Raw genomic sequence first — 22,500 nt, forward strand, 5'->3', positions numbered from 1 at the left:
TCTGATTTGAGCCTGTTTGTGGTAGATTGCATGTAAAGCAGTGTGGATGATGTTGACCTGACACACCTTGATGCTTCTCCTGACCACACGATGACAATGACATGTAAAGCAGTGTGGATGATGTCACAATGACATGTAAGCAGTGTGGATGATGTCACAATGACATTTAAAGCAGTGTGGATGATGTCACAATGACATTTAAAGCAGTGTGTATGATGTTACAATGACATGTAAAGCAGTGTGGATGATGTCACAATGACATGTAAAGCAGTGTGGATGATTTCATAATGACATGTAAAAGCAGTGTGGATGATGTCACAATGACATGTAAAGCAGTGTGTATGATGTCACAATGACATGCCGGTAGCTCTCTAATATAGTCACTGCATACTTCATTCATCATAATAGTCCGAACTACACAAGGCTTCTAGCAGCTGGAGTGTGATTACCTCGGGCCCTCCACCTTCTCCATATCTGTCTCCCTGATTAATTCACTCTATATCTCTCTGTCCATATCTGTCTCTCTGATTAATTCACTCTATATCTCTCTGTCCATATCTGTCTCCCTGTTTCATTCACTCTATATCTCTCTGTCCATATCTGTCTCCCTGATTAATTCACTCTCTATCTCTCTGTCCATATCTGTCTCCCTGTTTCATTCTCTCTATATCTCTCTGTCCATATCTGTCTCCCTGTTTCATTCCTCTCTATATCTCTGTCCATATCTGTCTCCCTGTTTCATTCACTCTATCTCTCTGTCCATACCCTGTCTCTCTATGTTTCATTCTCTATATCCTGTCCATACCTGTTATCTTGTGTTCCATGAACTATATCCTCTGTCCAGTTGATCTATTATAGCAACCTGTTATATGATAATAACCTGTTATCTTGTGTTCCATGAACTATATCCCCAGTCAGTTGACTCTATATCAACCTGTTATAGTGATAATAACCTGTTATCTTGTGTTCCATGAACTATATCCCTGTCCATCTGAGACCAGTTGACTCTATATATTCTCTAGCAACCTGTTATAGTGATAATAACCTGTATATCTTGTGTTCCATGAACTATCTCCCCAGATTAATTGACTCTATATCTCTCTGTTATAGTGATAATAACCTGTTATCTTGTGTTCCATGAACTATATCCAGAGACCAGTTGGCTCTATTATTGCAAGTTTTATGGTAATAACCTGTTATCTTGTGTTCCATGAACTATATCCCCAGAGACAATCCTTCCCTGTTATAGTGATAATAACCTGTTATCTTGTGTTCCATGAACTATATGAGAAACTGACCCAAGATCAGTGATAATCTGTTATCTTGTGTTCCATGAACTATATCCCCAGAGACAAGTTGACTCTATTATAGCAACCTGTTATAGTGATAATAACCTGTTATCTTGTGTTCCATGAACTATATCCCCAGAGACCAGTTGACTCTATTATAGCAACCTGTTATAGTGATAATAACCTGTTATCTTGTGTTCCATGAACTATATCCCCAGAGACCAGTTGACTCTATTATAGCAACCTGTTATAGTGATAATAACCTGTTATCTTCTGTCCCTAGATCAGTGATATCTGTTTCCAGCTGACCCCATGACAGTCATTGTCTCATCATCATGAGATCACGCCACCTCTTCCTCCTGATCTACCTCACAGCTCTCCGCTGCTACTGGGGTAAGTACAGTAGAGTACAAAAGACTGCAGTATAATACAATAGACAGTGGAATACAGTAGAGAACAGTAGAGTAAAATAGAACACAGTAGAGTACAGTACATTACAGTAGAATACAGTATTGTAGTATAATACAGTAGAATACAGACAGTATAATATAATAGAATATAGTAGACAGCAGAGTACAGTAAAATATAGCAGAGTACAGTAAAATATAGCAGAGTACAGTAAAATATAGCAGAGTACAGTACATTACAGTACAGTAGAATACAGTAGAGAACAGTAGAATACAGTACATTACAGTAGAATACAGTAGACAGTAGAATACAGTAGAAAACAGACAGTAGAATATAATAGAATACAGTAGACAGTAGAATACAGTTGAGTATAATACAGTAGAATACAGTAGACAGTAGAATACAGTATTGTAGTATAATACAGTAGAATACAGACAGTATAATATAATAGAATATAGTAGACAGCAGAGTACAGTAAAATATAGCAGAGTACAGTAAAATATAGCAGAGTACAGTAAAATATAGCAGAGTACAGTACATTACAGTACAGTAGAATACAGTAGAGAACAGTAGAATACAGTACATTACAGTAGAATACAGTAGACAGTAGAATACAGTAGAAAACAGACAGTAGAATATAATAGAATACAGTAGACAGTAGAATACAGTTGAGTATAATACAGTAGAATACAGTAGACAGTAGAATACAGTATTGTAGTATAATACAGTAGAATACAGTAGACAGTAGAATACAGTATTGTAGTATAATACAGTACAGTACAGTAGAATACAGTAGACAGTAGAATACAGTATTGTAGTATAATACAGTAGAATGCAGACAGTAGAATATAATAGAATAAAGTAGACAGCAGAGTACAGTAAAATATAGCAGAATACAGTCAAATATAGCAGAGTACAGTCAAATATAGCAGAGTACAGTAAAATATAGCAGAGTACAGTAAATATAGCAGAGTACAGTATAGTATAGTACAGTAGAATACAGTAGACAGTAGAGTACAGTACAGTATAGTACAGTAGAATACAGTAGACAGTAGAGTACAGTACAGTAGAGTAAAGTATAGTAGAGTACAGTAGAATACAGTATAGTATAGTGCAGTAGACAGAACAGTATAGTACAGTAGACAGTAAATTATAGTATAGTATAGTACAGTAGACAGTACAGAATAGTAAAGTACAGTATAGTACAGTACAGTAGTGTATAGTATTGTATAGAACAGTAGTGTATAATAGAGTACAGTACAGTACAGTAGTGTATAGTAGAGTAGACAGTAGTGTATATTATTGTATAGTACAGTAGTGTATCGTAGAGTAGAGTACAGTAGTGTATAGTATTGTATAGTACAGTAGTGTATAGTAGAGTACAGTACAGTAGTGTATATTAGAGTACAGTACAGTAGTGTATAGTATTGTATAGTACAGTAGTGTATAGTAGAGTACAGTACAGTAGTGTATAGTATTGTATAGTACAGTAGTGTATAGTATTGTACAGTACAGTAGTGTATAGTATTGTATAGTACAGTAGTGTATATTAGAGTACAGTACAGTAGTGTATAGTATTGTATAGTACAGTAGTATATAGTAGAGTACAGTAGACAGTAGTGTATAGTATTGTATAGTACAGTGGTGTATAGTAGAGTACAGTACAGTAGTGTATAGTATTGTATAGTACAGTAGTGTATAGTATAGTACAGTACAGTAGTATATAGTAGAGTGCAGTACAGTAGTGTATAGTATTGTATAGTACAGTAGTGTATAGTAGAGTACAGTAGACAGTAGTGTATAGTAGAGTACAGTACAGTAGTGTATAGTATTGTATAGTACAGTAGTATATAGTAGAGTACAGTAGACAGAAGTGTATAGTATTGTATAGTACAGTAGACAGTAGTGTATAGTATTGTATAGTAGAGTAGTGTATAGTAGAGTACAGTAGACAGTAGTGTACAGTATTGTATAGTACAGTAGTGTATAGTATAGTACAGTACAGTAGTATATAGTAGAGTGCAGTACAGTAGTGTATAGTATTGTATAGTACAGTAGTGTATAGTAGAGTACAGTAGACAGTAGTGTATAGTAGAGTACAGTACAGTAGTGTATAGTATTGTATAGTACAGTAGTATATAGTAGAGTACAGTAGACAGAAGTGTATAGTATTGTATAGTACAGTAGACAGTAGTGTATAGTATTGTATAGTAGAGTAGTGTATAGTAGAGTACAGTAGACAGTAGTGTACAGTATTGTATAGTACAGTAGTGTATAGTATTGTATAGTACAGCAGTGTATAGTACAGTAGAGTACAGTAGTGTATAGTAGAGTACAGTACAGTAGTGTATAGTAGAGTAGAGTACAGTAGTGTATAGTAGAGTAGTGTATAGTATAGTACAGTAGTGTATAGTAGAGTACAGTACAGTAGTGTATAGTAGAGTAGTGTACAGTACAGTAGTGTATAGTAGAGTAGTGTACAGTACAGTAGTGTATAGTAGAGTAGTGTATAGTAGAGTAGTGTATAGTATAGTACAGTAGTGTATAGTAGAGTAGTGTATAGTATAGTATAGTACAGTAGTGTATAGTATTGTATAGTACAGTAGTGTATAGTATTGTATAGTAGAGTAGTGTATAGTATTGTATAGTAGAGTATAGTTTAGTACAGTACAGTGGTGTATAGTATTGTATAGTAGAGTATAGTAGAGTACAGTAGAGTAGTGTATAGTACAGTAGAGTAGTGTATAGTATTGTATAGTAGAGTAGTGTATAGTAGAGTAGTGTATAGTATTGTATAGTAGAGTAGTGTATAGTATTGTATAGTGGAGTAGTGTATAGTATTGTATAGTAGAGTAGTGTATAGTAGAGTACAGTAGTGTACAGTAGAGTATAGTAGAGTACAGTAGAGTATAGTAGAGTACAGTAGAGTAGTGTATGGTATTGTATAGAGTAGTGTATAGTATTGTATAGTAGTGTATAGTACAGTATAGTATAGTAGAGTACAGTAGAGTAGTGTATAGTATTGTATAGTAGAGTAGTGTATAGTATTGTATAGTAGTGTATAGTACAGTGGAGTAGAGTATAGTAGAGTACAGTAGTGTATAGTGGAGTACAGTAGAGTAGTGTATAGTATTGTATAGTAGAGTAGTGTATAGTATTGTATAGTAGAGTAGTGTATAGTATTGTATAGTAGTGTATAGTACAGTAGAGTAGAGTATAGAGTACAGTAGAGTATAGTGGAGTACAGTAGAGTAGTGTATAGTATTGTATAGTAGAGTAGTGTATAGTATTGTATAGTAGAGTAGTGTATAGTATTGTATAGTAGTGTATAGTACAGTAGAGTATAGTATAGTAGAGTACAGTAGAGTATAGTGGAGTACAGTAGAGTGGTGTATAGTATTGTATAGTAGAGTAGTGTATAGTAATGCATAGTAGAGTAGTGTATAGTATTGTATAGTAGTGTATAGTGTATAGTAGTGTATAGTATAGTAGTGTATAGTAGAGTATAGTAGTGTATAGTGCAGTAGTGTATAGTACAGGTCCACTGTAGTACAGTAGGGTCAGTTAAATGTACAGTAGTACAGTATAGTATAGTAGTGTATAGTAGTCCAGTTGTACAGTAGATGTATAGTAGAGTACAGTATAGTAGAGTAGTAGAGTAGTAGTACAGTAGTAGTAGAACAGGTCCACTGTAGTCCAGGGCAGGGTAGGTTAAAGTACAGTAGAGTACAGTAGAGTACAGTAGAGTAGAGTACAGTAGAGTACAGTAGAGTAGAGAACAGGTCCACTGTAGTCCAGGGCAGGGTCAGGTTAAATGTAGAGTAGAGTACAGTAGAGTAGAGAACAGGTCCACTGTAGTCCAGGGCAGGGTCAGGTTAAATAGAGAACAGGTCCACTGTAGTCCAGGGCAGGGTCAGGTTAAATGTAGAGTAGAGAGTAGAGAACAGGTCCACTGTAGTCCAGGGCAGGGTCAGGTTAAATGTAGAGTAGAGTACAGTAGAGTAGAGAACAGGTCCACTGTAGTCCAGGGCAGGGTCAGGTTAAATGTAGTACAGTAGAGTACAGTAGAGTAGAGAACAGGTCCACTGTAGTCCAGGGCAGGGTCAGGTTAAATGTACAGTAGAGTACAGTAGAGTAGAGAACAGGTCCACTGTAGTCCAGGGCAGGGTCAGGTTAAATGTAGTACAGTAGAGTACAGTAGAGTAGAGAACAGGTCCACTGTAGTCAGGGCAGGGCAGGGTCAGGTTAAATGTACAGTAGAGTACAGTAGAGTACAGTAGAGTAGAGAACAGGTCCACTGTAGTCCAGGGCAGGGTCAGGTTAAATGTACAGTAGAGTACAGTAGAGTAGAGAACAGGTCCACTGTAGTCCAGGGCAGGGTCAGGTTAAATGTAGAGTAGAGTACAGTAGAGTAGAGAACAGGTCCACTGTAGTCCAGGGCAGGGTCAGGTTAAATGTAGAGTAGAGTACAGTAGAGTAGAGAACAGGTCCACTGTAGTCCAGGGCAGGGTCAGGTTAAATGTAGAGTAGAGTACAGTAGAGTGTAGAGTACAGTAGAGTACAGTAGAGTACAGTAGAGTAGAGAACAGGTCCACTGTAGTCCAGGGCAGGGTCAGGTTAAATGTAGAGTAGAGTACAGTAGAGTACAGTAGAGTACAGTAGAGTACAGTAGAGTAGAGAACAGGTCCACTGTAGTCCAGGGCAGGGTCAGGTTAAATGTACAGTAGAGTACAGTAGAGTACAGTAGAGTACAGTAGAGTACAGTAGAGTACAGTAGAGTAGAGAACAGGTCCACTGTAGTCCAGGGCAGGGTCAGGTTAAATGTAGAGTAGAGTACAGTAGAGTAGAGAACAGGTCCACTGTAGTCCAGGGCAGGGTCAGGTTAAATGCTGCAAATGTACAAAGTACAGTAGATTTTAGAGAACAGGTCCACTGGTATCTGTATTGACAGTACATGTATTCCCCAGTAGTAGCAGAGAGACAGACAGTGCAGAAGGGAAAGAGAGAGAAGGGTCCAGGTGGGGGTAGTCCAGGGGGGGGTGGAGGGTTAGAGTACAGTGAGGTACAGTAGAGTACAGTGGGGGGTGGAGGGAAAGAGAGAGAGGGTGAGGTGGGGGTAGTCCAGAGAGACAGACAGATGCAGAAGGGAAAAGAGAGAGGGTGAGGTGGGGGTAGGGAGAGAGACAGACAGATGCAGAAGGGAAAGAGAGAGAGGGTGAGGTGGGGGTAGGGAGAGAGACAGACAGATGCAGAAGGGAAAGAGAGAGAGGGTGAGGTGGGGGTAGAGAGAGAGACAGACAGATGCAGAGGGAAAAGAGAGAGGGTGAGGTCTGAGAGACATTTGGGGGGAGGGAAAGAGAGAGAGGGTGAGGTGGGGGTAGAGAGAGAGACAGACAGATGCAGAGGGAAAGAGAGAGAGGGTGAGGTGGGGGGTAGAGAGAGAGTGGGGTGGGGGGTGGAGGGAAAGAGAGAGAGGGTGAGGTGGGGGGGGTAGAGAGAGTGGGGTGGGGGGGTGGAGGGAAAGAGAGAGAGGGTGAGGTGGGGGGTAGAGAGAGAGTGGGGTGGGGGGGGTGGAGGGAAAGAGAGAGAGGGTGAGGTGGGGGGGAGAGAGAGTGGGGTGGGGGGTGGAGGGAAAGAGAGAGAGGGTGAGGTGGGGGGTAGAGAGAGAGTGGGGTGGGGGGGTGGAGGGAAAGAGAGAGAGGGTGAGGTGGGGGGTAGAGAGAGAGTGGGGTGGGGGGGGTGGAGGGAAAGAGAGAGAGGGTGAGGTGGGGGGTAGAGAGAGAGTGGGGTGGGGGGTGGAGGGAAAGAGAGAGAGGGTGAGGTGGGGGGTAGAGAGAGAGAGTGGGGTGGGGGGTGGAGGGAAAGAGAGAGAGAGAGAGAGAGAGTGGGGGGTGGAGAGAGAGAGAGAGAGAGAGGGGTAGGGGGAGAGAGAGAGTGGGGGGGGTGGAGGGAAAGAGAGAGAGGGTGAGGTGGGGGGGTAGAGAGAGAGAGTGGGGGGTGCAGGGAAGAGAGAGAGGGTGAGAGAGAGAGAGAGAGAGAGAGAGGGGGGGGGTGGAGGGAAAGAGAGAGAGAGAGAGAGGAGAGAGAGAGAGTGGGGGGGGGGAAAGAGAGAGAGAGAGTGGGGGGGTGGAGGGAAAGAGAGAGAGGGTGAGGTGGGGGTAGAGAGAGAGAGAGAGAGTGGGGGGGGTGAAGGGAAAGAGAGAGAGATAAGACAGAATAACAGTTAACAGTCCAGTCAAATGAATTAGAAGAATTCACGTTTTAATTCATTGCCACACAATCAATCACTTTCTTCTCAGATTAAAGCAATTATATAAACACGTTCAACTATTAAACCAATAAATGATGTCATTGTGTTCCCACAGGAGCATCAGATGCACAACGGTAAGTCATTGTCATCTGAGCCACATTCCAGTCCAGAATGAGGCCTATAACAACACTTAACAATCACATCAGCTCTAGATTCTTTGAGGATTCTTTGGTGTAACTTTAGAACTCTAGAAGGTTCTCTGTGTCCTCATGATTCTTCTTCTATAAGTTAGGCAGCTGAAATATGTAAAGAATTTTTCAGACGTTTTCTTTTTGTCTTTTAATGCTTCACCTGCCCTGCTGATGGAAACTTAAAGAAATGAGACCTGCCTTACGCAAGAACTGTGTACTCAGGTGAGTGCTAGCATTCAACCTCTCCCTCACCCTCCACCCCCCTCTCTCTCTCTTTCTGTCTGTCCCCCCCACTTCCCTCTCTCCCTCTCTCCCTCACCCCCTCCTCTCTCTCTCTGTCTGTCCCCCCCACTTCCCTCTCCCCTCACCCTCCACCCCCTCTCTCTATCTGTCTGTCTGTCCCCCCACTTCCCTCTCTCCCTCACCCTCCACCCCCCTCTCTCTGTCTGTCTGTCCCCCACTTCTATCCTCCCTCTCCCTCACCCTCCACCCCCTCTCTCTCTCTTTCTGTCTGTCCCCCCCCCCCTCTCCCTTCCTCTCTCTTTCCCTCCCTCCCCTCCTCTCTCTCTCTGTCTGTCTATCCCCCACTTCCCTCTCTCCCTCACCCTCCACCCCCTCTCTCTCTCTTTCTGTCTATCCCCCCACTTCCCTCTCTCCCTCACCCTCCACCCCCTCTCTCTCTCTCTGTCAATCCCCCACCTCTCCATCTCTCCCCTCTCTCTCTCTCTCTCCCTCCCTCCATCCCCTCCATCTCTCTCCCTCCCTCTCTCTTTCCTCCCTCCACCCCTCTCTCTCTCTCTCTGTCAATCCCCCACCTCTCCATCTCTCCCTTCCTCTCTCTCTCTCCCTCCCTCCATCCCCATCTCTCTCCTCCCTCTCTCTTTCCTTCCCTCCACCCCCTCTCTCTCTCTCTGTCAATCCCCCACCTCTCATCTCTCCCCCTTCTCTCTCTCTCTCCCTTCCTCCATCCCTCCATCTCTCTCCCTCCCTCTCTCTTTCCTTCCCTCCACCCCTCTCTCTCTCTCTCTGTCAATCCCCCACCTCTCTATCTCTCCCTTCCTCTCTCTCTCTTTCCCTCCCTCTGTCTCTCTCATAATAAACATGTCTAACAAGGTAAAAGGTCAGAGTGATTCAGTAAAATCTAAACAGGTTTGACACGTTTGATATTTGTGTAAGTCTCAGTAGCTGTACATCGACACGTGTGTCGTTCTTTGAACGTGTCATTTCTCCATTGATACCCAGTGTGTGGACAGAGGGTCACACACCTCTCTCATGTTAGTCTCTGGTGGAAACCACATGTCCCCAAACAGGGCCCTATTCCCTATTTAGTGCACTACTGGTCAAAAGTGGTGCACTAAATAGGGAATTAGAATGCCATTTGGGATACATAACATGTTTATAAAGTTCAACCAATAGTAATCCACCATCAGATGAATCAGGTGTGTTAGTGCTGGGCTGGAACAAAAGCCTGCGCTGACACCCTGCGGCCCTCAGGGACACTGGTTTAGAATGTGTTCTGTTGGGAAACACTGGTTTAGAATGTGTTCTGTTGGGGGAGTTGGGAAACACTGGTTTAGAATGTGTTCTGTTGGGGGAGTTGGGAAACACTGGTTTAGAATGTGTTCTGTTGGGGGAGTTGGGGAACACTGGTTTAGAATGTGTTCTGTTGGGAAACACTGGTTTAGAATGTGTTCTGTGGGGAAACACTGGTTTAGAATGTGTTCTGTTGGGGAGTTGGGGAACACTGGTTTAGAATGTGTTCTGTTGGGGGAGTTGGGAAACACTGGTTTAGAATGTGTTCTGTTGGGGGAGTTGGGAAACACTGGTTTAGAATGTGTTCTGTTGGGGGAGTTGGGAAACACTGGTTTAGAATGTGTTCTGTTGGGGGAGTTGGGAAACACTGGTTTAGAATGTGTTCTGTTGGGGGAGTTGGGAAACACTGGTTTAGAATGTGTTCTGTTGGGGGAACAGGAGGAGTTGGGAAACACTGGTTTAGAATGTGTTCTGTTGGGGGAGTTGGGAAACACTGGTTTAGAATGTGTTCTGTTGGAGGAGTTGGGAAACACTGGTTTAGAATGTGTTCTGTTGGGGGAACAGGAGGAGTTGGGAAACACTGGTTTAGAATGTGTTCTGTTGGGAAACACTGGTTTAGAATGTGTTCTGTTGGGGGAGTTGGGAAACACTGGTTTAGAATGTGTTCTGTTGGTTGGGAAACACTGGTTTAGAATGTGTTCTGTTGGGGGAGTTGGGGAACACTGGTTTAGAATGTGTTCTGTTGGGGGAGTTGGGAAACACTGGTTTAGAATGTGTTCTGTTGGGGGAGTTGGGAAACACTGGTTTAGAATGTGTTCTGTTGGGGGAGTTGGGAAACACTGGTTTAGAAACAATGTGTTCTGTTGGGAAACACTGGTTTAGAATGTGTTCTGTTGGGGGAGTTGGGAAACACTGGTTTAGAATGTGTTCTGTTGGGGGAGTTGGGAAACACTGGTTTAGAATGTGTTCTGTTGGGGGAGTTGGGAAACACTGGTTTAGAATGTGTTCTGTTGGGGGAGTTGGGAAACACTGGTTTAGAATGTGTTCTGGTTTGAATGTGTTCTGGGGGAACTGGAGGAGTTGGGAAACACTGGTTTAGAATGTGTTCTGTTGGAGGAGTTGGGAAACACGGGTTTAGAATGTGTTCTGTTGGGGGAGTTGGGAAACACTGGTTTAGAATGTGTTCTGTTGGGAAACACTGGTTTAGAATGTGTTCTGTTGGAGGAGTTGGGAAACACTGGTTTAGAATGTGTTCTGTTGGGGGAACAGGAGGAGTTGGGAAACACTGGTTTAGAATGTGTTCTGTTGGGAAACACTGGTTTAGAATGTGTTCTGTTGGGGGAACAGGAGGAGTTGGGAAACACTGGTTTAGAATGTGTTCTGTTGGGGGAACAGGAGGAGTTGGGAAACACTGATCTAGAAAAACAGTAGACATGACTTAGCCCGCGTCACATGACTTAGCCCGCGTCACATGACTTAGCCCGCGTCACATGACTTAGCCCGCGTCACATGACTTAGCTCGCGTCACATGACTTAGCCCGCGTCACATGACTTAGCCCGCGTCACATGACTTAGCTCGCGTCACATGACTTAGCCCGCGTCACAAACTGAACCCTATTTCCTGCATGGGTCCTGGTCAAAAGGTGTTCACTGTAGAGGGATCAGGGGGCCATTTGGAACGCAGACAGAGGTACGATCTAACACCTGATGACAGACTGATGAGGACCTAGAATAACACAATGATTTGTCTTTAGCTGCATCACGTGATACTACCAACAATCTAACTGATGCAGATATAGTAGGATGTATCAGGACACTACCAACAATCTAACTGATGCAGATATAGTAGGATGTAACAGGACACTACCAACAATCTAACTGATGCAGATATAGTAGGATGTAACAGGACACTACCAACAATCTAACTGATGCAGATATAGTAGGATGTAACAGGACACAATCTAACTGATGCAGATATAGTAGGATGTAACAGGACACAATCTAACTGATGCAGATATAGTAGGATGTAGTAACAGGACACTACCAACAATCTAACTGATACAGATATAGTAGGATGTAACAGGACACTACCAACAATCTAACTGATACAGATATAGTAGGATGTAACAGGACACTACCAACAATCTAACTGATGCAGATATAGTAGGATGTAGCAACAGGACACTACCAACCATCTAACTGATGCAGATATAGTAGGATGTAACAGGACACTACCAACCATCTAACTGATGCAGATATAGTAGGATGTAACAGGACACTACCAACAATCTAACTGATGCAGATATAGTAGGATGTAACAGGACACTACCAACAATCTAACTGATGCAGATATAGTAGGATGTAACAGGACACAATCTAACTGACGCAGATATAGTAGGATGTAACAGGACACTGCCAACCATCTAACTGACGCAGATATAGTAGGATGTAACAGGACACAATCTAACTGACGCAGATATAGTAGGATGTAACAGGACACTACCAACCATCTAACTGATGCAGATATAGTAGGATGTAACAGGACACTACCAACAATCTAACTGATGCAGATATAGTAGGATGTAGTAACAGGACACTACCAACAATCTAACTGATGCAGATATAGTAGGATGTAACAGGACACTACCAACCATCTAACTGATGCAGATATAGTAGGATGTAACAGGACACTACCAACAATCTAACTGATGCAGATATAGTAGGATGTAACAGGACACTGCCAACAATCTAACTGATGCAGATATAGTAGGATGTAACAGGACACTACCAACAATCTAACTGATGCAGATATAGTAGGATGTAACAGGACACTACCAACAATCTAACTGATGCAGATATAGTAGGATGTAACAGGACACTACCAACCATCTAACTGATGCAGATATAGTAGGATGTAACAGGACACACCATCTAACTGACGCAGATATAGTAGGATGTAACAGGACATGTAACAGGACAACCATCTAACTGACGCAGATATAGTAGGATGTAACAGGACACACAATCTAACTGATACAGATATAGTAGGATGTAACAGGACACTACCAACAATCTAACAGATATAGTAGGATGTAACAGGACACTACCAACCATCTAACTGATACAGATATAGTAGGATGTAACAGGACACTACCAACAATCTAACTGATGCAGATATAGTAGGATGTAGTAACAGGACACTACCAACAATCTAACTGATGCAGATATAGTAGGATGTAACAGGACACTACCAACAATCTAACTGATGCAGATATAGTAGGATGTATCAGGACACTACCAACAATCTAACTGATGCAGATATAGTAGGATGTAACAGGACACTACCAACAATCTAACTGATGCAGATATAGTAGGATGTAACAGGACACAATCTAACTGATGCAGATATAGTAGGATGTAGGAACAGGACACTACCAACAGTCTAACTGATGCAGATATAGTAGGATGTAACAGGACACTACCAACAATCTAACTGATGCAGATATAGTAGGATGTAACAGGACACTACCAACAATCTAACTGATGCAGATATAGTAGGATGTAACAGGACACTACCAACAATCTAACTGATGCAGATATAGTAGGATGTAACAGGACACTACCAACAATCTAACTGATGCAGATATAGTAGGATGTAACAGGACACTACCAACAATCTAACTGATGCAGATATAGTAGGATGTAACAGGACACTACCAACAATCTAACTGATGCAGATATAGTAGGATGTAACAGGACACTACCAACAATCTAACTGATTCAGATATAGTAGGATGTAACAGGACACTACCAACAATCTAACTGATGCAGATATAGTAGGATGTAACAGGACACTACCAACAATCTAACTGATGCAGATATAGTAGGATGTAACAGGACACTGATGCAGATATAGTAGGATGTAACAGGACACAACAATCTAACTGATGCAGATATAGTAGGATGTAACAGGACACAATCTAACTGATGCAGATATAGTAGGATGTAACAGGACACAATCTAACTGATGCAGATATAGTAGGATGTAACAGGACACTACCAACAATCTAACTGATGCAGATATAGTAGGATGTAACAGGACACAATCTAACTGATGCAGATATAGTAGGATGTAGGAACAGGACACTACCAACAATCTAACTGATGCAGATATAGTAGGATGTAGTAACAGGACACTACCAACAATCTAACTGATGCAGATATAGTAGAATGTAGGAACAGGAAGTCATGATGTTATTGTCCATCCCCAGGCTGGTGATCCTACCTCTAACTTCCTCCAGTGTGTGGGTCTGCCAGCTACAGACACAGGGAGAGACCACCTGCAGAACCTGAAGGACACCATTGACGCTGCCCTGGACGTCTACTCCTTCATGGTAGCTTGATACATCCTCAGACCTGCATTCAAATACTGTCTGAAACCTTTCAAATGTACCGAACAAAAAGATAACAGTTACAGTTCACATAAGGAAATAGATTGAAATAAATGCATTTGGCCCTAATCTATGGATCTCACATGACTGGGCAGAGGTGTAGCTATGGTTGGGCCTGGGAGGGCATAGGCCCACCCACTGGGGAGCCAGGCCCAGCCAATCAGAATGAGTTTTCTCTAAAACAACGTTGGGAATGTGGCTTTATGGTAGAGAAGTTAACATGCAATTCTCTAGCAACAGTTCTGGTGGACATTCCTGCAGGTCAGCATACCAATTGAAACGCTCCTTCAAAACATCAACACACCTTATTTGATTGGAATGTTGACACGGCTCCAGAACTTCAGAACTGATCTGAACATTCCGTCAGCGGAATGCCATTTCTCAGTGACAGACAATAATGCAAGTGACAGATGGGTAGAAGTGCTGAGCGATGTGAAGCCAAGTATGGACTCCACGGCTCGTCCTTCCCATAATGAACAACTGCTATAGGATCAGATCTGAGTAAACGGGGACTAACCATCATGACGTTGATAGTGAACCAAGCGTTGGTTCAGTTGGTAGGATGTCGTTGAGGGTGTGAAGAAACGTATGTTATGAAACACACCACGGTGGTGAAGCTCACCAGATGCCAAGTCACTGCTACTAGGACGGGCCTTTACTTAACATGTACAGTATAATATTATGCTTAGTCAACCCTCTCTGGCAATATCATGTTTTATTGCACTTAAAAGAGAGCCTGCACTTCTCCCAAGTCTGACTGTACCAAACTCTCACCCCCCACCCCCCAGAGGCTGACCCCACTCTCAACACCGACCCCACTCTCACCCCCCTCATCACCCCCACTCTCATCACCCCCCACCTCCCCCAGAGGCTGACCCCACTCTCATCATCCCCCCACCCCCCCACCCCACTCTCATCATCACCCCCACTCTTATCAGAGGCCCCCCACTCTCATCATCACCCCCAGAGGCTGACCCCACTCTCATCACCCACCCCCCACTCTCATCACCCCCCCCAGAGGCTGACCCCACTCTCATCACCCCCAGAGGCTGACCCCACTCTCATCACCCACCCCACTCATCACCCCCACTCTCATCACCCCCAGAGGCTGACCCCACTCTCATCACCCCCCAGAGGCTGACCCCACTCTCATCACCCCCAGAGGCTGACCCCACTCTCATCACCCACCCCACTCTCATCACCCCCCACTCTCATCACCCCCAGAGGCTGACCCCACTCTCATCACCCCCACCCCACTCTCATCACCCCCCACTCTCATCACCCCCAGAGGCTGACCCCACTCTCATCACCCACCCCACTCTCATCACCCCCCCCCCAGAGGCTGACCCCACTCTCATCACCCCCAGAGGCTGACCCCACTCTCATCACCCCCAGAGGCTGACCCCACTCTCATCACCCACCCCACTCTCATCAACCCCCCCCCCCACTCTCATCACCCCCAGAGGCTGACCCCACTCTCATCACCCACCCCACTCTCATCACCCACCCCCCCCCCCCCACCCCCAGAGGCTGACCCCACTCTCATCACCCCCAGAGGCTGACCCCACTCTCATCACCCCCAGAGGCTGACCCCACTCTCATCACCCCCCTCTCATCACCCCCCCCACTCTCATCACCCCCCCACTCTCATCACCCCCCACCCCACTCTCATCACCCCCCACTCATCACCCCATCACCCCCAGAGGCTGACCCCACTCTCATCACCCCCCACCCCACTCTCATCACCCCCAGAGGCTGACCCCCCAGAGGCACCCCCTCTCATCACCCCCAGAGGCTGACCCCCCTCTCATCACCCCCCACCCCCCACCCCCAGAGGCTGACCCCACTCTCATCACCCCCACCACCCAGAGGCTGACCCCACTCTCATCACCCCCCCCACTCTCATCACCCACCCCACTCTCAGCACCCCCCACTCTCATCACCCCCAGAGGCTGACCCCACTCTCATCACCCACCCCACTCTCATCACTCTCCCACCCCCCCACCCCCAGAGGCTGACCCCACTCTCATCACCCCCAGAGGCTGACCCCACTCTCATCACCCCCAGAGGCTGACCCCACTCTCATCACCCCCCACCCCCATCACCCCCACCCCCAGAGGCTGACCCCCCTCTCATCACCCCCCCCCCAGAGGCTGACCCCACTCTCATCACCCCCAGAGGCTGACCCCACTCTCATCACCCCCAGAGGCTGAACCCACTCTCATCACCTCCCACTCTCTTCACGCCCCCACTCTCATCACGCCCCCACTCTCATCACCCACCCATTCTCACCCCCCCCACTCTCATCACCCCTGGAGCCTACCAACTAAACATGATCCCCCTGCAGAGCTATAATCTCCTAACCAGTCTCTCTCCCCCTGCAGAGCTATAGTCTCCTAACCAGTCTCTCTCCCCCTGCAGAGCTATAATCTCCAAACCAGTCTCTCTCCCCCTGCCGAGCTATAGTCTCCTAACCAGTCTCTCTCCCTCCCCTCCAGAGGTCCAGTCTATCCCTGTTGTTGGGTCTACAACTGGATATCTGACAACACAGAAGCTGAGGTCTACCAGCATGTTATTATATACTTAACCCCTGTCTCCCCCTCTCCAGAGATACAGTCTATCCCAGACCCCAGTGTTCGGACTAGAACTGGGTATCATTGTGAACCTTAATCCCCTGTCTCCCCCTCTCCAGAGATCCAGTCTATCCCAGACCCCAGTGTTAGGACTAGAGCTGGGTATCATTGTGAACCTTAACCCCTGTCTCCCCCTCTCCAGAGATCCAGTCTATCCCAGACCCCAGTGTTAGGACTAGAGCTGGGTATCATTGTGAACCTTAACCCCTGTCTCCCCCTCTCCAGAGATCCAGTCTATCCCAGACCCCAGTGTTAGGACTAGAGCTGGGTATCAGTGTGAACCTTAACCCCTGTCTCCCCCTCTCCAGAGATCCAGTCTATCCCAGACCCCAGTGTTCAGACTAGAGCTGGGTATTAGTGTGAACCTTAACCCCTGTCTCCCCCTCTCCAGAGATCCAGTCTATCCCAGACCCCAGTGTTTGGACTAGAGCTGGGTATCAGTGTGAACCTTAACCCCTGTCTCCCCCTCTCCAGAGATCCAGTCTATCCCAGACCCCAGTGTTCAAACTAGAGCTGGGTATCAGTGTGAACTTTAACCCCTGTCTCCCCCTCTGCAGAGATCCAGTCTATCCCAGACCCCAGTGTTCAAACTAGAGCTGGGTATCAGTGTGAACCCAGAGACAGAAGCCTACCAAGATGAGGACCTGATAAAGGTGTGGATGGAGGTGAAACTGAAACCACTCCTCTCCAGCATCTCCAGAGGGTTCCTAACCTGCCTCAGCAACAAGAACTTCAGCTGCAACACCTACCAGACCATGTATAACCATTACTATATATAATATAATATCACCTACCAGACCATGTTATAATATCACCTACCAGACCATGTTATAATATCACCTACCAGACCACGTTATAATATCACCTACCAGACCATGTTATAATATCACCTACCAGACCATGTTATAATATCACCTACCAGACCATGTTATAATATCACCTACCAGACCATGTTATATTATCACCTACCAGACCATGTTATAATATCACCTACCAGACCATGTTATAATATCACCTCAGACCATGTTATAATATCACCCAGACCATGTTATAATATCACCTACCAGACCATGTTATAATATCACCTACCAGACCATGTTATAATATCACCTACCAGACCATGTTATAATATCACCTACCAGACCATGTTATAATATCACCTACCAGACCATGTTATAATATCACCTACCAGACCATGTTATAATATCACCTACCAGACCATGTTATAATATCACCTACCAGACCATGTTATAATATCACCTACCAGACCATGTTATAATATCACCTACCAGACCATGTTATAATATCACCTACCAGACCATGTTATAATATCACCTACCAGACCATGTTATAATATCACCTACCAGACCATGTTATAATATCACCTACCAGACCATGTTATAATATCACCTACCAGACCATGTTATAATATCACCTACCAGACCATGTTATAATATCACCTACCAGACCATGTTATAATATCACCTACCAGACCATGTTATAGACCATGTTATAATACACCACCAGACCATGTATTACAGTAGTGAGACCATGTTGTATGGACAGAAGAGACAGAGTGAGACCACCAGTGACCACCAGACCATGTATTACAGTAGTGAGGAAGCCCTGCATGTTGTAGTAGACAGTGAGAGACAGAGAGAGACCACCAGTGACCACCAGACCATGTATTACAGTAGTGAGGAAGCCCTGCATGTTGTAGTAGACAGTGAGAGACAGAGAGAGACCACCAGTGACCACCAGACCATGTATTACAGTAGTGAGGAAGCCCTGGATGTTGTAGTAGACAGTGAGAGACAGAGAGAGACCACCAGTGACCACCAGACCATGTATTACAGTAGTGAGGAAGCCCTGGATGTTGTAGTAGACAGTGAGAGACAGAGAGAGACCACCAGTGACCACCAGACCATGTATTACAGTAGTGAGGAAGCCCTGGATGTTGTAGTAGACAGTGAGAGACAGAGAGAGACCACCAGTGACCACCAGACCATGTATTACAGTAGTGAGGAAGCCCTGGATGTTGTAGTAGACAGTGAGAGACAGAGAGAGACCACCAGTGACCACCAGACCATGTATTACAGTAGTGAGGAAGCCCTGGATGTTGTAGTAGACAGTGAGAGACAGAGAGAGACCACCAGTGACCACCAGACCATGTATTACAGTAGTGAGGAAGCCCTGGATGTTGTAGTAGACAGTGAGAGACAGAGAGAGACCAGCAGTGACCACCAGACCATGTATTACAGTAGTGAGGAAGCCCTGGATGTTGTAGTAGACAGTGAGAGACAGAGAGAGACCACCAGTGACCACCAGACCATGTATTACAGTAGTGAGGAAGCCCTGGATGTTGTAGTAGACAGTGAGAGACAGAGAGAGACCACCAGTGACCACCAGACCATGTATTACAGTAGTGAGGAAGCCCTGGATGTTGTAGTAGACAGTGAGAGACAGAGAGAGACCACCAGTGACCACCAGACCATGTATTACAGTAGTGAGGAAGCCCTGCATGTTGTAGTAGACAGTGAGAGACAGAGAGAGACCACCAGTGACCACCAGACCATGTATTACAGTAGTGAGGAAGCCCTGGATGTTGTAGTAGACAGTGAGAGACAGAGAGAGACCACCAGTGACCACCAGACCATGTATTACAGTAGTGAGGAAGCCCTGCATGTTGTAGTAGACAGTGAGAGACAGAGAGAGACCACCAGTGACCACCAGACCATGTATTACAGTAGTGAGGAAGCCCTGGATGTTGTAGTAGACAGTGAGAGACAGAGAGAGACCACCAGTGACCACCAGACCATGTATTACAGTAGTGAGGAAGCCCTGGATGTTGTAGTAGACAGTGAGAGACAGAGAGAGACCACCAGTGACCACCAGACCATGTATTACAGTAGTGAGGAAGCCCTGCATGTTGTAGTAGACAGTGAGAGACAGAGAGAGACCACCAGTGACCACCAGACCATGTATTACAGTAGTGAGGAAGCCCTGCATGTTGTAGTAGACAGTGAGAGACAGAGAGAGACCACCAGTGACCACCAGACCATGTATTACAGTAGTGAGGAAGCCCTGGATGTTGTAGTAGACAGTGAGAGACAGAGAGAGACCACCAGTGACCACCAGACCATGTATTACAGTAGTGAGGAAGCCCTGCATGTTGTAGTAGACAGTGAGAGACAGAGAGAGACCACCAGTGACCACCAGACCATGTATTACAGTAGTGAGGAAGCCCTGGATGTTGTAGAAGACAGTGAGAGACAGAGAGAGACCAGCAGTGACCACCAGACCATGTATTACAGTAGTGAGGAAGCCCTGCATGTTGTAGTAGACAGTGAGAGACAGAGAGAGACCACCAGTGACCACCAGACCATGTATTACAGTAGTGAGGAAGCCCTGCATGTTGTAGTAGACAGTGAGAGACAGAGAGAGACCACCAGTGACCACCAGACCATGTATTACAGTAGTGAGGAAGCCCTGGATGTTGTAGTAGACAGTGAGAGACAGAGAGAGACCACCAGTGACCACCAGACCATGTATTACAGTAGTGAGGAAGCCCTGCATGTTGTAGTAGACAGTGAGAGACAGAGAGAGACCACCAGTGACCACCAGACCATGTATTACAGTAGTGAGGAAGCCCTGGATGTTGTAGTAGACAGTGAGAGACAGAGAGAGACCACCAGTGACCACCAGACCATGTATTACAGTAGTGAGGAAGCCCTGCATGTTGTAGTAGACAGTGAGAGACAGAGAGAGACCACCAGTGACCACCAGACCATGTATTACAGTAGTGAGGAAGCCCTGGATGTTGTAGTAGACAGTGAGAGACAGAGAGAGAACACCAGTGACCACCAGACCATGTATTACAGTAGTGAGGAAGCCCTGCATGTTGTAGTAGACAGTGAGAGACAGAGAGAGAGACCACCAGTGACCACCAGACCATGTATTACAGTAGTGAGGAAGCCCTGGATGTTGTAGTAGACAGTGAGAGACAGAGAGAGACCACCAGTGACCACCAGACCATGTATTACAGTAGTGAGGAAGCCCTGGATGTTGTAGTAGACAGTGAGAGACAGAGAGAGACCAGCAGTGACCACCAGACCATGTATTACAGTAGTGAGGAAGCCCTGGATGTTGTAGTAGACAGTGAGAGACAGAGAGAGACCACCAGTGACCACCAGACCATGTATTACAGTAGTGAGGAAGCCCTGGATGTTGTAGTAGACAGTGAGAGACAGAGAGAGACCACCAGTGACCACCAGACCATGCATTACAGTAGTGAGGAAGCCCTGGATGTTGTAGTAGACAGTGAGAGACAGAGAGAGACCAGCATTACCACCAGACCATGTATTACAGTAGTGAGGAAGCCCTGCATGTTGTAGTAGACAGTGAGAGACAGAGAGAGACCACCAGTGACCACCAGACCATGTATTACAGTAGTGAGGAAGCCCTGGATGTTGTAGTAGACAGTGAGAGACAGAGAGAGACCACCAGTGACCACCAGACCATGTATTACAGTAGTGAGGAAGCCCTGGATGTTGTAGTAGACAGTGAGAGACAGAGAGAGACCAGCAGTGACCACCAGACCATGTATTACAGTAGTGAGGAAGCCCTGGATGTTGTAGTAGACAGTGAGAGACAGAGAGAGACCACCAGTGACCACCAGACCATGTATTACAGTAGTGAGGAAGCCCTGGATGTTGTAGTAGACAGTGAGAGACAGAGAGAGACCAGCAGTGACCACCAGACCATGTATTACAGTAGTGAGGAAGCCCTGGATGTTGTAGTGGACAGAGAGAGACCAGCAGTGACCACCAGACCATGTATTACAGTAGTGAGGAAGCCCTGCATGTTGTAGTAGACAGTGAGAGACAGAGAGAGACCAGCAGTGACCACCAGACCATGTATTACAGTAGTGAGGATGGATGTTGTAGTAGACAGTGAGAGACAGAGAGAGACCAGCAGTGACCACCAGACCATGTATTACAGTAGTGAGGAAGGATGTTGTAGTAGACAGTGAGAGACAGAGAGAGACCACCAGTGACCACCAGACCATGCATTACAGTAGTGAGGAAGCCCTGCATGTTGTAGTAGACAGTGAGAGACAGAGAGAGACCACCAGTGACCACCAGACCATGTAATACAGTAGTGAGGAAGCCCTGGATGTTGTAGTAGACAGTGAGAGACAGAGAGAGACCACCAGTGACCACCAGACCATGTATTACAGTAGTGAGGAAGCCCTGCATGTTGTAGTAGACAGTGAGAGACAGAGAGAGACCACCAGTGACCACCAGACCATGTATTACAGTAGTGAGGAAGCCCTGGATGTTGTAGTAGACAGTGAGAGACAGAGAGAGACCACCAGTGACCACCAGACCATGTATTACAGTAGTGAGGAAGCCCTGGATGTTGTAGTAGACAGTGAGAGACAGAGAGAGACCAGCAGTGACCACCAGACCATGTATTACAGTAGTGAGGATGGATGTTGTAGTAGACAGTGAGAGACAGAGAGAGACCAGCAGTGACCACCAGACCATGTATTACAGTAGTGAGGATGGATGTTGTAGTAGACAGTGAGAGACAGAGAGAGACCACCAGTGACCACCAGACCATGTATTACAGTAGTGAGGATGGATGTTGTAGTAGACAGTGAGAGACAGAGAGAGACCAGCAGTGACCACCAGACCATGTATTACAGTAGTGAGGATGGATGTTGTAGTAGACAGTGAGAGA

At 45.4% G+C, this 22,500-nt stretch overlaps 1 protein-coding gene across 1 annotated transcript in view; it reads left to right on the plus strand.

Moving 5' to 3' along the window:
• Nucleotides 1-22,500, plus strand: part of LOC121843481 — a 38,935-nt gene that overhangs the window by 6,611 nt on the left and 9,824 nt on the right. Inside the window, exons 3-7 of the mRNA XM_042313085.1 lie at nt 1,573-1,682; nt 8,063-8,081; nt 8,324-8,360; nt 13,943-14,065; nt 17,313-17,512. Coding sequence (XP_042169019.1) covers nt 1,625-1,682; nt 8,063-8,081; nt 8,324-8,360; nt 13,943-14,065; nt 17,313-17,512 — 437 coding nt within the window. The 5' untranslated portion in view covers nt 1,573-1,624. The remainder of the gene's footprint in view (nt 1-1,572; nt 1,683-8,062; nt 8,082-8,323; nt 8,361-13,942; nt 14,066-17,312; nt 17,513-22,500) is intronic.

This window comes from Oncorhynchus tshawytscha, unplaced genomic scaffold (genome assembly GCF_018296145.1).
Source record: "Oncorhynchus tshawytscha isolate Ot180627B unplaced genomic scaffold, Otsh_v2.0 Un_contig_2488_pilon_pilon, whole genome shotgun sequence".
Taxonomy (NCBI): Eukaryota; Metazoa; Chordata; class Actinopteri; order Salmoniformes; family Salmonidae; genus Oncorhynchus; species Oncorhynchus tshawytscha.